Below are 14115 nucleotides of genomic sequence, written 5' to 3'. Positions count from 1 at the left end.
TATTTCACCTTCAACGAGTTGAAGGTGGTGAATGTGGTTCTCTCCGCCACCTATTTTATTCTCACAAGAACCCTGTGAGTTTTGGCAGAAAGTAACTGGCTGGCCCAAGGTCATCATCTTGACTTTTATGAACCCAGGTTTCAACTCTTGACTTCTTGCAAAAGGTCCAGCTTCACTGCCATTCCTAGTTTGCAGCCGCTGGCTAGCTGAGATGCAGCTCTAACAGAGATGATTCTCTGCTTTTTCTTGCAGACGGTGGTTGTAGGCTCCTATCTAATTGCACACGGATTCTTCAGTGTGTATGCCATGTGTGTGGACACACTCTTCCTGTGTTTCTGTAAGTATCCAGTTCTGGTGCCATTCTAGTGAAACAAGCACGTTTGCCCAAGCACTATAAACTGTAAAGGAAATGCTCCAGTCACTGTGGTATTAAACCAGCAGCTGCTGATAATGTCCTGCAGGCAGTTTCTCCTATGCCTCCCCTACCCACAAAAGAACCACAAATTCCTGATTCCTTGGGCCATAGTGCAAGAGGACCCTCAGAAGGCATGATGCAGGCCAGAAAAAATGGTCCTGCATGGGGCTTGGTTTTGTCAAAAGGTTAGGCTCTAGTGAATATTCCAGCCCAGATAACAGCCATGTCAGTCTGTTACAGCACAGACTGCTGTTGTGCACTGAAGGCTAACAGATTCATTGTGATCTATGTCATGTCATCTGTCACTGACTTCTCTTCTGGGGGACACATTCGGATAAACTGACTTTTGAATACCAGTCATAGAAGCTGTAGGCTACAAAAGAACCCTCAGCCCTTCTGCCCTTATTTTGCCTCTGTATTTTCCAGCACTCGTTTGCTAATCAATTGGATTACGAAGTTTAATTGGTAGATTTAATCAGCTGAAGCTGATTAACTGAAGAGGGCAGTTTCTAACCGGGAAGGCTGAGAGTTTTGATTTTGAGCCTACTTTGCATTTTAGTATCTTTTTGTCATGGGGAGGGCTAAAAAATGAAGAGTGGTAATTTAAAATGTACAGCCCGCTCCTATTCATGCTTATTCAGAAAGATGCCCACTTACTGTATTGGGGTTTGCTCCCATTGCCGTGCTACGTTATGCTTCCTCCTATAATATCTGAAAAGGGCACCTCTGAGGTTTAGGTAACTTGCACATTTATTTTGATTTAAGTAGTTGCCCTTTTTGATCATTTAAATCCTAGAGTGCCCCTATATGTGCCTGTCTTTTTGTTGCATTTGCATTGCAGCAGAATTGCATATTGACTTAAAATGTGTTTGAGGCAGCCAATCGATTCCGTTCCCAAGGGAGAATTTCCTTCCCATTCCCTTGGTCATATTCCGCTCTTGTTGTCTCCTGCCTCTTTCCCGACTCCTTTTCTTTCTCTGAATTAGAAACCCTCTATCCGGCTGTGGCTTTCCCCTATTAGGTACTGCATTTACCACCTCAGTGCTTCTCAAATTGTAGGTGCATGTGAGAGAGATCTTCAGCAGAGGCAGAAAAGACTGCCTACTTGGCTGAATTGTTGCAGTTTTATTTAGCTGAGAGGCTCCCTGTAGCCATCCCAGTCTTCCCTATTAGGTAGCAGTCAAGGACAGACAGAATGTGCCTTCCTATCTCAAGTCTTTACTTGCCTCTGCCTCCCACACTGTGAGGCACACACACACAAAAAGGGGGGGGGGAGAACTAGAGTTTAGGACTGATCAAAGGAAGGACTTTTCTCGCACAGTTGGCTTACGGAAGTCACTGTTCTAAGATATGGTCATGGCCATCGATTCAGCAGACTTTAAAAAGCATCAGGAGAAGTCTGCCATTCACTGTTTGTCAGAACAGTGATCCAGAACCTCCCCAGATTCAGAGCTAGGATACCTCTTGGCTACCTGATGCAGGAGAGAGAAAACTTGGGACAGCTGTTGAGTTTATGTTTGGTTTGTGGCTTTCCCATAGGCACCCAGCTGGTTTGGGAGGGGATGCAGTGTGGGAATATTTGACAGGCCCAAGGTCTTGCAGTGAGCTCCATGGCTGCGTGAGGATTTGAACCCTGGTCTCCTAGATCTAAGGACAGCACTCGTAAGCACTACACCATACCAGCTCTCTGGTTCTGGAAATGACTCATTTCCACTGTACAGTAATGTAGGTTTTAGCCCCTTGGTAGCAGGGCAGTACAAGCTGACTCCTCTTGCGATTGTGAAACTATTAACTTCTGATTTCTCCGTCATCAGCTCAGTTAGCAACTCCTCCGCTTCCGCTATAGTAGCAAGCATATTCCATAGCATAAAAGCAGTTGACTGCCTAAGCTGCCTTACTCTCTTTCTGGGTGGAGGAATCTATTTGCAACTAACTCCAAATCTTCTCTTTCTCTCTCTCTCTCTCCCCTTTTTGTTTTGCGTTCCTTTGCTTTTGTCTTTATTTGTTTTGCTTTGCTTCTCTCTTGTCCATCCTCCTGCGGCTGCTTTCTCTTGTCTTCCGTGGGATCCCAAAAGGTGAAGATCTGGAAAGGAATGATGGATCTCCTGAGCGGCCTTATTACATGTCCCCCGCACTGAGTGAAATCCTGCTGAAGGGAAGCCTAGAATCTTCCAAAAGTGCTGAGAGCCAGGAATAGGGACTGGTGCACGGAGTGGGAGAGGCACACGCAGGTTCCCCACTGTGAGCCTTGTGCACACCTGCCTGGTCCGTGTGCAGGTGCTGTTCCTTCATGGCTGCCCTGAGAACTGGTGCAAACCTCCTAGTTTTGCTGTTCTGGGAAACAGTGCTTCGTCTAGCAAGTGGGAGGCAAACATTCTGGCGCCAGAGGAGCGGAAGCGGAAGTTCAAGGCTGAATGTGTTTAATGTCAGGAAAACTCGCCGCATCTCCGTTGTTTGCACCCTGTGGTGCTGTTTTCTGCTCTCCCCAAAATGCCATCGCTATAGCAAGTCTGGCTATTTAACCGGTTGCATAAATAAGCAGAATGCATACAGTACAGAGTGGGTGCTGCAGATATTTACATTATGTATTGGATCATTTCTTGGACTTGCCCTTTCCTTGACTAGGCAGATGTAGAACAGAGCCATTTATTTGGCTATCGGTGAATTTCGTGAGCAGATGCTTTTGTCCAAAGGGACAAAAGAACCAAAATTGTTGAGGTGCTAGGGATATCTTCGGCTGGTTGGGCTGGTTTTGAGTTGAGTCTACTTAGACGGGAGGCTTCGAATTGCTTAGGACTTGCTTCCAGGCAGAAGTAAGTGGAGGAGGAAAGGGATTCTAGCATAGCAGCAAAGCGGGTATGCAAATGCATCCATGCATTTAGTGTAATGATGTCTTGCCGAAGAGTTGTTTCTTTGTTTTGAAGTTCCTGCTGCAACTTTGTGGGGCTCAGCCATTTCTCCCAGTAGCTCTGAGTTTCCTTCATTTTCAGTTCCTTTACTTATTTTGTTGAAAAGCAGTATTCTGTGCAACCTGCAAGCTTGCTATCCTGCTGGATGATCCCTTTTACTGAACTGTTCTGACACTCTAGCATGCCATTGAGATTACAGTAGCTTGCAGAGTAATCTTTATCAATATACAACATTTGCTTGTTTGTAACTTCTCTACAGCTTGTCTTGATGCAGAAAGTAATGGCTACTAATTTCCCTAATGGCTCTCTTCCTAGGCTATGGTCCCAATCCCACACAGCTATGTATGCTTAAGCCCATTGAAATACATAAGTTTTAGCATACCATACTGAACTATAGTCAAAATGTAGTGTTGAAATTCCCAGTGTAGCCTTGAAATTCCCAATGTACATCTTTGCAAAGTCCTTAATTAAGCTAATAAGGATCTTGAAAAATATTTGACTGATATCTCCTTCCTATGGCAGATAAAGTATTAGATTTCCTTCCTCAAAATACAACCCCCCTTGGTTTTTCAGTATTGTATAAAGCTGGAGTTTATTTTTGTCTGCTTTACAAAAGTTTTATTAGCTGAACATAGTATATGTCAGGATATTTATTCCTTGTGCCAGAAAAACAAATCTGGCTCCAATCATTGTAAAACTCTAAAGGGTTTTTTTGTTTTTGATGGGGATGGGGAGGGGAGGTGAGTTAGCAAACAATTGTGAATTTGCTTAGGAAAGAATGAAAAGGAATTATGTAGGTTTGGCAGAGGCTAGGCAGTCAGAAAGGAAAGTGGGGCAGACAGAACGCTGTATTGGGAGGTTTTCTTGAAAACACTTAATACATTCTGCATCTTGCTCCACATAGCATCAAACTTCCAGGTTCCATCTCGGAAAACTCAGTGCCTTATTAAAGAGATACTTCCTGTATGTTAGCTCTCCAGGTGTCATGTGGAACATTATCCACTTCAAGTTTATGGTCTGGAATTACCTTTGATTAAATATAATTATGATAAGATTTTTTTGATTATTTTTTTTGTCCCTGGCTTCTTGGTTACCCCTGAGAGTTGCTTTTGGCGCAATTATTCTGTAAACATGCAAAAGATAGCATAGGGTCAATTCAAAATGAAATTAAATGAATGTTGACAAAGACTCACTAGTGATCTTCATCACAATGAGATGGAAATGTGTTTTTTTAAAGATGAAATTGGAGACCAAAAGCATTATAAATTCTCGCATCTGTAGTGTTTCATGAGACAATGGCCAGCCTGGAAACTCCTGTGGCTAGTGGCAGGCAGTTGTTTTCTAAAGGAGCTAAATGTAGTTGGAAGTGCTTTGAGAAAGGTTTTGCTTCCCATGATGTGTACACATTTCTTCTGCCCCAGAGTTGTCTCTGGCTAAACAGGAAGCAAAATAAAAGGTGAAAATCATTTTCCAGAGGCAATACTGGTATGAAATCCAAAAAGCTTTTTTTTTTTTTTTGGAGCAGCCAATTTTGTTTTTGAGCAGATCACTCACACCTGTATCAGGAATATGCCTCTTTCTTGAGCTGCACCAGTTTGAAAAAAATACATATGCAGGGAAGTTGACAAAACACTGCAAAGACAGAGCTTTGGGCCAGTATGCTGTTCACATACATTGTATCTTATATCACAAAAGAGGCATAGTATTTCTCAGTATGTGAGTAGGGGAATGGTGCTCCTTACAAAGCTTAATTGATCAGTTTGATGCTAATAAAAAAGGTAAAGAATTTCAAAAGAAAAAGACAAGCAGAGCAAAACTTCATATAACTTATCACCACCACTGTTGCTGCCACGGCCAGAGGCAGTATTCTTCAGCTTCTCTTCCTGCTTCCCCATGGAGGAAAAAAGATCCTCTTCATTGCCACCCCTTGGAAAAAGAATGCAGGTGTAAAAACTTGATTCTGCATATTAAATATGCAAATTGAACTCATCTTCTCTTCCGATTCTGCTTGCCTGGAATCTTGCTTATTTTAAAAGGCTGTTGAATTAAATTCTATCCTCAAAAGAAGCTATGCAGTTCAGAGTTCATACGTACCTGCTTGTTGTGCATTGAAAGGTTCAGCTGACAGCTTCGTTCTAAGCACTCAAGTTACATGCAGAGAGGAGGGAAGTTGTGAGCTTCCCGCTTAATTTTCTTAATGCAAATGTTGCCTCAAATGTGAGATTTCATCTAGATCTTGACATCTGTGGAATCATTAGGACACTGCCATAGCCTTGAGAATGGGGTGATCCATCTCCTCGCACCGAGACATGGTTGAGGAAACCTATCCTGACCATGTCCTCCATCATGAGGAATTGTTCAATCTTCCTTGAGGAAAAGCGGAAGGATTGACTTGTCAGTTCGAAATCCTGCTCAATTTGGGACATACATCTAGAATAGGAAACACTAGCTTGCTTGGGGGGAGTCCCAGCCTCCAGTTAGTGGTGTCAGGTTTCCCTGTGTTTTCACGGGTTCAGACTGCTAACACTTTCCCTTTGTTAATGGCCTTACTTGATCCCAGATACCTGCCATTTGGTACTTGGGAGACAGACTTTTTCACATCCCTTTTGCTGGGGGAATTTGTGTCTCTTTGCAGTGGAAGATCTGGAACGTAATGATGGCTCTACCGAAAAGCCTTACTTCATGTCATCTAATCTGAGAAAGCTCTTGAAGAAGACCAACAAACAGCAAGCAGATGCATAGCTGGCCCTCCCGTTCATTCCTGTTGCTTCCGTTGGTAGCATGCAGCAGACGCACTGGAATTAACCAGTCTGAGATTTGTCGAGCCTTTTCTTTGAAGAGCAGCAATCTGTGGGGTCCTGCTTCCACTTGCTGTGCCAGAACAACAGTAGCTTCCCTTGGTTTGGAAACACTCTCCCCCCCCCCCCTGAAAAATGAGGATCTTGTGTCACAATAGCTCCATCTGAAGTCTTGAGTGTAGAGATATCTGCTGCTAAGTCAATCAAAGCCTCCCTGCTCACTATCGGCCTGGAGCGGCTGGGTTTTGTTGCTTGCCAGTGCAGAAGCAGTTTGCAGAAGCGGTAGATTTCAGTTGCCAGCAGTCCAGGGAGGCTGTAACCCGCTAGCCAGCTGAGCTGATTTCATTCCATTAACTTGTTTCAGTAGACTCCAAACTGGCCTCAATCCAAGTGTTCTGGCTTAATCTTAAAACAAATAATCTTGGAGAAGTTGGATCATTCCAATAACACATTTTTTAACCGTTTGTATTTACCAAGTGTCTTTTCTCCTTGTCGTGGCGTTTACTTCATTATATACACCCCTTGCCACTTGGGATAGACACCTTTAAAGGAGCAAGCTGCCTTTGAGCATGGCACGTTGACTTCGTGGATAATTTATAACCTCCTCCAAATGACTAGCAGCCTTTCATACAAATGCTGTAAAGAAAAGCTTATAGGCAACTGTTGTTGGGGTTGCCGGTGAAAGAAAGCTTGGGTAATAGCGCTGTTGTTTCTTGAATGAGGATGGGGCAAAATGGTTGTAGCAGCTTTGACTTGCTAAATAGGGAAAGGTCTTCAAAATATTATTTGCAAGAAAAAAGCTGTGTGTTTGTTGGGGGGGGGAGTAAAGTAAGTATAAACTATGGAATACCTAAATATGAGGCAGAACCTAAATATATGCAAAAATGTATCACTAAAATGCAAGGATGTAGGAGGATTAGTTGGAAAGAGTTCCAAATTGTGGCTACAGGAATTGGTAACTTTCCACAAAGGTAATGATAATACCATCAATCAATTTTTAAATCTGGGCAGTTAATTTTGTGTTTGCTTTTTATAGTCCTTTTCTACTCTCCTATACATCCCTGTATCTTTCAAAAATTATTTTATAACTGAAACATTAAACATTTTGTTTTGTACATCTGTTTAGTGTGGTTTTCTTTTTTACTCAATCTGTAATTCCAACAAAACTTATGAAGTCTAATGCAATTTGTATTTTTAGAAATCAAAGTAATTAGTGGTGTCTTTCTTCCCCACCCCAAAATCCATCCACTGCATGGAAGATGTTCTACATTTAAACGGTTGGGGGACTTCAAATATATATTAAAGGAAAACCTATTATATTATTTATTTAACTGAACTCTAGTCCAAAAAACAGTTTAATAGAAAGGGGAAATTATGTGTTTGGCACAGCCCTCTTTCTTTTAGGAACCTGAGTAAGCAGATTCCATAATCAGGTTGGAAATCAACACTTTAACTGGAGATAGTCCCAGATGTAATTAAATGTATCTTGGCATATCTTAAGGAGACATTCATTTCAAAGAAGATACCACCCAAAACGGGTAATTCTGTGATCTCAGGCATTGGGAACCCACCTGTTGAGCATGTGTTCAATAGGACATCACAGTTGAGAAGGGGGTTGTCTCACCCCACCTGTCAAAATCCCTTATGTGGGGTTCCCAAGTGCCTGGGAAGCCCCAAGCTCAAGTGCTGGCAAAATGCTTCCCCATCAGCTGACAGGAAAATGAGAATAGAAGCCTGCATTTAGCAGGTATCAGATGCACATGGGAGAAACGTCCCCTTGCAGCCAGTGTCTGCAAAAAGGAAATAAAAAAGGGTGATCCACTGCCCCAAAGGAGGGCTCATGGAAGTGGTTGGGTGAAGGGATACCAAAGAAGGGTGTCAAAAACACCAGAGGGATCAGTTCTAATGCTTTATTCAAGTAAAGTGTAGACTTACAGCAGATCAGCCTGCCAGGTCTCCCAGCCTTTAAAGACTTAGGATGGATACCGCAGCAAGATGGCTTGTCCGCACCCAAGCAAACATGCATACAGTGGTGGAGCTTCATGCTCTGGCACCGGGGAGGCGGAGAGCAGGTGGGGCTGGTGCTGGCGCTCGTCCTGGGGGTGGGACGCCCAGCGCAGGCACCCTACCGGGATTGCGTTGCCGGGGACAGTGTGCTCCCCTCACACTCCTCTTCCTCCGCCAGTGCATGCATACATTCTTTATACACAAAGCAGCATACGTCACTTTGGCCACAACTTCCCATCGCTTTACCTGACCAGATGAGAGCATAGGTGGCAAACACCCAAATCTTACAGATAGTTAACCTTTCTGGGCTCAGAGCACAGCACCCCAAGCTGACAGATAAGGATAACATTAAAGGTAAAGGGACCCCTGACCATTAGGTCCAGTCGTGACTGACTCGGGTTGCAGCGCTCATCTCGCTTTATTGGTCGAGGGAGCTGGCGTTTGTCCGCAGACAGCTTCCGGGTCATGTGGCCAGCATGACTAAGCCGCTTCTGGCGAACCAGAGAAACGCCGTTTAGCTTCCCGCCAGAGCAGTATCTATTTATTTACTTGCACTTTGACGTGCTTTCAAACTGCTAGGTTGGCAGGAGCAGAGACTGAACAATGGGAGCTCACCCCGTCACGGGGATTCGAACCGCCGACCTTCTGATTGGCAAGTCCTAGGCTCTGTGGTTTAACCCACAGCGCCACCCATGTCCCTAAGGATAACCTTAGAGCCTGCTAATTAGCTTATATCAAAGCAAGTGAATATATATGAGCTCATTACTGCAAGAACTACCAATTAATTGTGGGGTTATCTTGATTACTAAGATGGCGTTAGCGAAGCTTCTGGAACAGTTCACCTTTGATTCAACACAACTGTTTCCCAGACTCTTTCCTCTGCACAGAAGCTATGTAGGGATGTGTCCCAGAGCACAGTTTGGCTCTGCTAGTGATCCCATGCCTCTATAAGACTTGCACACGCATCCAGGAGTTGGAATAATGCTTCTCTGATTGAATAGGAGACTTGTGTTGCTGCAACATTTCCCCTTAAAGGAACTTCAAAGGGACCCAATATAGACCAAAAGTCCCAGAAGGCAGTAGAAGTAGGAAAAGGCAGAATGTTCTAAAAAGACTACAGCGTGCCTCCATCAGAAAAGATGGAATCTAGACATAGCAGTGGATAAAATGGGAGGCAACACAAATGTCCAAATCCCAGAGGGGGGGGGGAAAGGTATTGGAAAACACCTGGGAGATACTAATATCACCTATGCATGTCAAAACTCCTCCATGAACAGCTGGGTAACTGGTCTCCTGACCCAGCACTAGTATGTGAAAATTCTTATATTACACACATGGATCACGTGTGTAACAACATGCAGTTCAACACAAGCTCTACCCCTAATCAACAGGCTCAGTCCACAGCCAAAGGAACTGATAGGGCAGAGCGAGAAAGATTTGCAGATTTGTATGGCTACCTCCGAGACCATTGTCTCCTTAATGCCCAAACTAACGGGGGAAAAATTCAGAGCTTGGACTGCTTAAGAAAGGAACTATCTGGCATCAAGGTTAATATGCTTGTTTCGTTAGGGCTAATTGAGCTGGGGATCCTAACAACAGTTCCCACACCTCTGCTGGCACAACCCAATAAACCTAACCAAGACTGCCTATGCATGCAACCGTACAAAATAGGAATGAGGTGGTAGGATGGCTTTGGACCTCATTAATCTGCAGATTGGGGGCAGGGATCACGTTTCTGAATATCCCCCTATGTACTAATAATAAAGCTGCTAACTGCTATTATTGTTTTACTGATAATTCCTGCCAGTAGCAAACTGTCATAGCAGTAAGTGGGCAAGCTAGAATCCTCCTCTCTGATGTAATAGGCTTTTATTTGCAGGCGATACTTTGTGTGAGAAGAATTAAGGCAGCACCATCCACAGGGTGAAGTGATAGGAGTCCACTCAATGGTCTCATAGTTGGTGGCATCCACCTATCGAGAGACAATGGAGTGCGCCTCCGGGTGTGAAATCAAATGGCACCAAAGTGACCTTCCTGGGGTGCACGTGCAAACTTGGGCCCCAACCAGTGGTTAAAGTCAGCCTCTTAGTCCATAAATCAACAAGGCTATTGTGTGGCCTGGTTCACACACAAGGAGCTTGCCACCACAACTGGATTCCTACATTAACATATACAGTGATACCTTGGGATGCGAACGGGATTCGTTCTGGAGCCCCGTTTGCATCCCGAAGTGAACGTAACCTGTGTCCGCGCATCTGTGCGAGTCACGTTTCAGCGCTTCTGCACATGCACATGACGTCTGTTACTTCTGGGTCGCCGCAGAGCGCGACCCGAAAATGCTTAACCCGAAGCATATTCATCCCGATGTACAACTGTAGTTATTTTTCTTTCAAAAAGCTTGACATGTGGAACACAACTCACCCACCTAGAAATACATGTTTCCCCATCAATGTTCCCCACTGACCTTTTGTTCTAGTGCTGCCACTTTTCACACAAGGCAATCAAAACTATGACTTACCAGGATCATGCGACTGTGCAGGGTTTAGAGAGCAGTTCTCCGAAAGCTCTTTCATCTCTAACCCTGAGCTGCAGCCAAGAACAAAACCTTGAAATATGAAACCACAGTTAAAGGGGCTTTGGAATTTGTATACAAGTGAGAAAAGAGCCCTGTACCCTTTGCTGTTTCTCTGCTCTCAACCGCCCTGCCAGGGTTCTAATATATGCCTAACTTGGAATTAGGCGCCTAGTCGAGCCTGCCTCTGCCTCCCATTGCCTCATGGTCAATACAGACCAGGCCAAGTATTTGGTCCCTATAATTTTGGAGGTGATGGTTACAAATTGGAGGTGATGAGCATGGTTACAAAAGAAGCATCAGAGACTGGAGAGGAATTTTCAGAGAGAAGAAATGAAAGGTACAAATAAAAAGTAATTTAGAAACCTCTCAAGAGGAAAAAAGTAAAAACTCTAATAAAGTGTTAGGGTGCCTTTTCAATCTTCTGTGGGCATTCCTTTTCCCCAATTTATTATTTTTTTCAAGATCTGTTTGAGCAAAAAAATCTGATAAAAAAAGATTAATCATTTAAGTGCTAGATATCTGTGAGAGGGAATGTTGTTTGGAAAGGAATCAGCACTGCAGTACTTGGCATTCCCAAGTAGTGACCAAAATGCAATTGATGTAAGTGCCCCTGCATATTGCATTTGAAACATTGGCTCAGTGTATTAAACGGGAGCTCTTATTTTGCACTGTATTATTCTCCCTCAAAAATGATTTGTGAAACCAGAACAAATTTGGAAATATAAGCTTAACTTCTATATTTTCTTCACTAGATTTGTTTTTTAAAATATTAGCTTCAATAAATCCCTCTCTTAAGACAATTAACAGGTTAACACAACCAGATTAAATTAACTAAAATCCCAACATTTCTGCTTGCTTGGGTGAGGAATCAATCCAAAAAATATAAATAATTCCATTTTTTGTAATTGTTTTAATGATGTTTTGAGTATGATGTTATATGGCTGCTTTTGGATCCTTTGGGAGGAATGACGTAACTGTAAAATAATAATGGATCCCCATATTATTGTGGGATACTGCAGCAAGATCACAAAAGGGGTTCTCTTCACCCCACCACAGAAAGCTAGAGAGATGTGGACCATACAAATAATTCTGGTCTTTGCTCCCATGTAAGCTGGCATCAATGATCTGTAGTTGGGAAGGACTGGCTCCTTAAATCCAATTTTCAGAGCAGTCATTCTGCAAAGCCAGGATGTGCAGAAACTTGAACAACTTTATAACATTGCTTGGAACATGATGCTCAAAGGCTGCAAGACTCAAAGGGTAAGGCAGACTGAGTTCTAACTAATTAAACAGTCAGTCTGTGAGCAGTTAGAAAAAGTATGATGTGATTACTAAGACCCAGCATGGGTTTCTAAAAAAACAAGTCATGCCAGATGAATCTCATAATAATAATAATAATTTATTATTTGTACCCCGCCCATCTGGCTGGGTTTCCCCAGCCACTCTGGGCGGCTTCCAACAAAGATGAAAGATACACTAAAATGTCACATATTAAAAACTTCCCTGAACAGGGCTGCCTTCAAATGTCTTCTGAATGTCAGGTAGATGTTTATCGCTTTGACATCTGATGGGAGGGCGTTCCACAGGGCGGGCGCCACTACCGAGAAGGCCCTCTGCCTTGTTCCCTGTAACTTGGCCTCTCGCAGTGAGGGAACCGCCAGAAGGCCCTCGGAGCTGGACCTCAGTGTCCGGGCAGAACGATGGGGGAGGAGACGCTCCTTCAGATATACTAGCTCATTCCTTCAGATATACTATACTCGTTCTTTTTTTATATATACCAGGGGTGTGCAACCTTTAAGACAAAAAGAGCCACTTGGACCGAAGGGAAAAAAACTGGGAGCCGCAAAACCATTGCGACATTTAAAACAGTGGGGAGTGTCGGGGCACACAATGCGCCTCCTCCCCTCGCTAGTATCCGCCCCAGAGCCACGGCAAAGGTGTAAAAGAGCCACATGTGGCTCCGGAGCTGCGGGTTGCTGACCCCTGATATATACTGTATATAAAGTAACAAGCCTGGTGGATCAGGGGAATGCTGTGGACATAGTGTATCTTGATTTCAGTAAGGCTTTTGACGAAGTTCCACATGATATTTTTGCAGAGCAACTAGTAACACATGGGATGGATTAGGTAACTGTTGGGTGGATTTGTAGCCGGTTGACTGACCAAACCCAGAGTGCTCATTAATGGTTCCTTATCATCCTGGAAGAGAGTAGCAAGAGAGTAGCAACGCTTACTTCCGTTTTTAATTTACATCCCACTAAAAATCAGTATTGTATGTGAAAATACAAGCAGTAAAACAATACCTAGTATCACCAGTTCCGTTTGGACATTCCCCTAGATCCCTTTTAAGTTGCAATGTGGCTACAGCCATGTGGCGACCACCTTAAGTGTTTCCCTTGTTGTATCACACCTGAGAAAGCCACCAGCGGCTAAACAATACATAACAAGACGAAGGCATCAATCCTATCCCCATTTACCTGGTAGCAAATGCCACTAAATTCAGCATGACTTGCTTGGGTGTAGATATGGTTAGAATCGCACTGCAAATCCCACCAATTTCAATAGGACTTGCTTCCAAGTAAAGCAGGCAGGTCCGCTTGAGCGGAAGTTTGCTATCGGCTCGGCTGCTTCGAATAACGGGTGCAATTTATAAATGCTACAGGCGGGTTATTAACAAGCCGTCCCACTACAAAAGGATTAAGGGCGTGCCTAAACCGTGAGTATTTTATTCTTATTTGATGGGCCCCGTAGAAACTTAAGAACTCCGAGCAACCCATAGCTCAGCAGCAAAGCGTCCGCCTTGCAAGCGGGAGGTCCCGGGTTCGATCCCCGACACCCCCAGATTAGAGTTGGGAGAGGCTCCTGCCAGAAATCCTGGGAAGCTGCTGCCACTCAGTGCAGACAATACTGAGGTAGATGGACCTGATGAGCAGCTTCCTGACGCCGAAGCTATGGGTGTTTAGGATCGCAGCTTTATTCCACTTAGTTCCGTGGAAGAAGGTGGGCTGGCCGGTGGCTGTTACGACGCTTCTGGTTGCCCTGCCTGTGCAAGATAGAGACCGACCAGTTCAATAAATATAAAAAAGATATACTGTATATCTAAAGGTAGTTGCGCCCTCCATCCGCCTCCACCGCTCCCTTTTCCTCGAATACTTGGAAGCAACCGTCCCGTTTCGCGTGTGGGGACGCGCGGGGTCGAGCGCCCCGCTCATCTCAGGCCGCCGGCTACGCACGGCTCGCGTGTGAGGAGACAAGATGGCGGCGGGGAAGGAGGCGGGGCGGAAGGGCTTAGAACGCCGCGCTCCTCCACCCCGCAGGCAAGGCGCGCGCCTCCTCGCCCGGCCGCGATTGGAGGAGAGGGGCGCGAACCACGTGGTCCGGCGACCTGCCTTTCTCCTCCGCGCAGCCCCG

General features: G+C 44.4%; 1 protein-coding gene and 1 long non-coding RNA gene across 7 annotated transcripts in view; one reads left to right on the top strand and one right to left on the bottom strand.

Moving 5' to 3' along the window:
- SLC44A2 (solute carrier family 44 member 2 (CTL2 blood group)) overlaps window positions 1-7237 on the top strand; it is a 57363-nt gene extending 50126 nt beyond the window's left edge. For 2 of the 5 annotated variants that reach the window (XM_028711552.2, XM_028711553.2), the window contains exons 21-22: window positions 253-337; window positions 5960-7237. In XM_028711552.2, coding sequence (XP_028567385.2) covers window positions 253-337; window positions 5960-6066 — 192 coding nt within the window. In that variant the 3' untranslated portion in view covers window positions 6067-7237. Of the gene's footprint in view, window positions 1-252; window positions 338-2490; window positions 4377-5959 lie in introns of those variants that run through there. The other 3 variants (XM_028711550.2, XM_028711551.2, XM_028711554.2) reach the window with 2 other exon arrangements.
- LOC114587390 (uncharacterized) overlaps window positions 1-14115 on the bottom strand; it is a 29074-nt gene that overhangs the window by 13771 nt on the left and 1188 nt on the right. The window contains exons 2-3 of one of the 2 annotated variants that reach the window (XR_013391085.1): window positions 13182-13747; window positions 10648-10734 (exon numbers count right to left, since the gene is read on the bottom strand). This is a non-coding gene — a long non-coding RNA (uncharacterized LOC114587390). Of the gene's footprint in view, window positions 1-10647; window positions 10735-13181; window positions 14084-14115 lie in introns of those variants that run through there. The other variant, XR_003704281.2, reaches the window with a different exon arrangement.

Source organism: Podarcis muralis, chromosome 17, assembly GCF_964188315.1.
Source record: "Podarcis muralis chromosome 17, rPodMur119.hap1.1, whole genome shotgun sequence".
In the NCBI taxonomy this organism is placed as follows: Eukaryota; Metazoa; Chordata; class Lepidosauria; order Squamata; family Lacertidae; genus Podarcis; species Podarcis muralis.
Note: the sequence above shows the minus strand (reverse complement) of the source record. Positions and strands in the feature narration are given on the sequence as shown.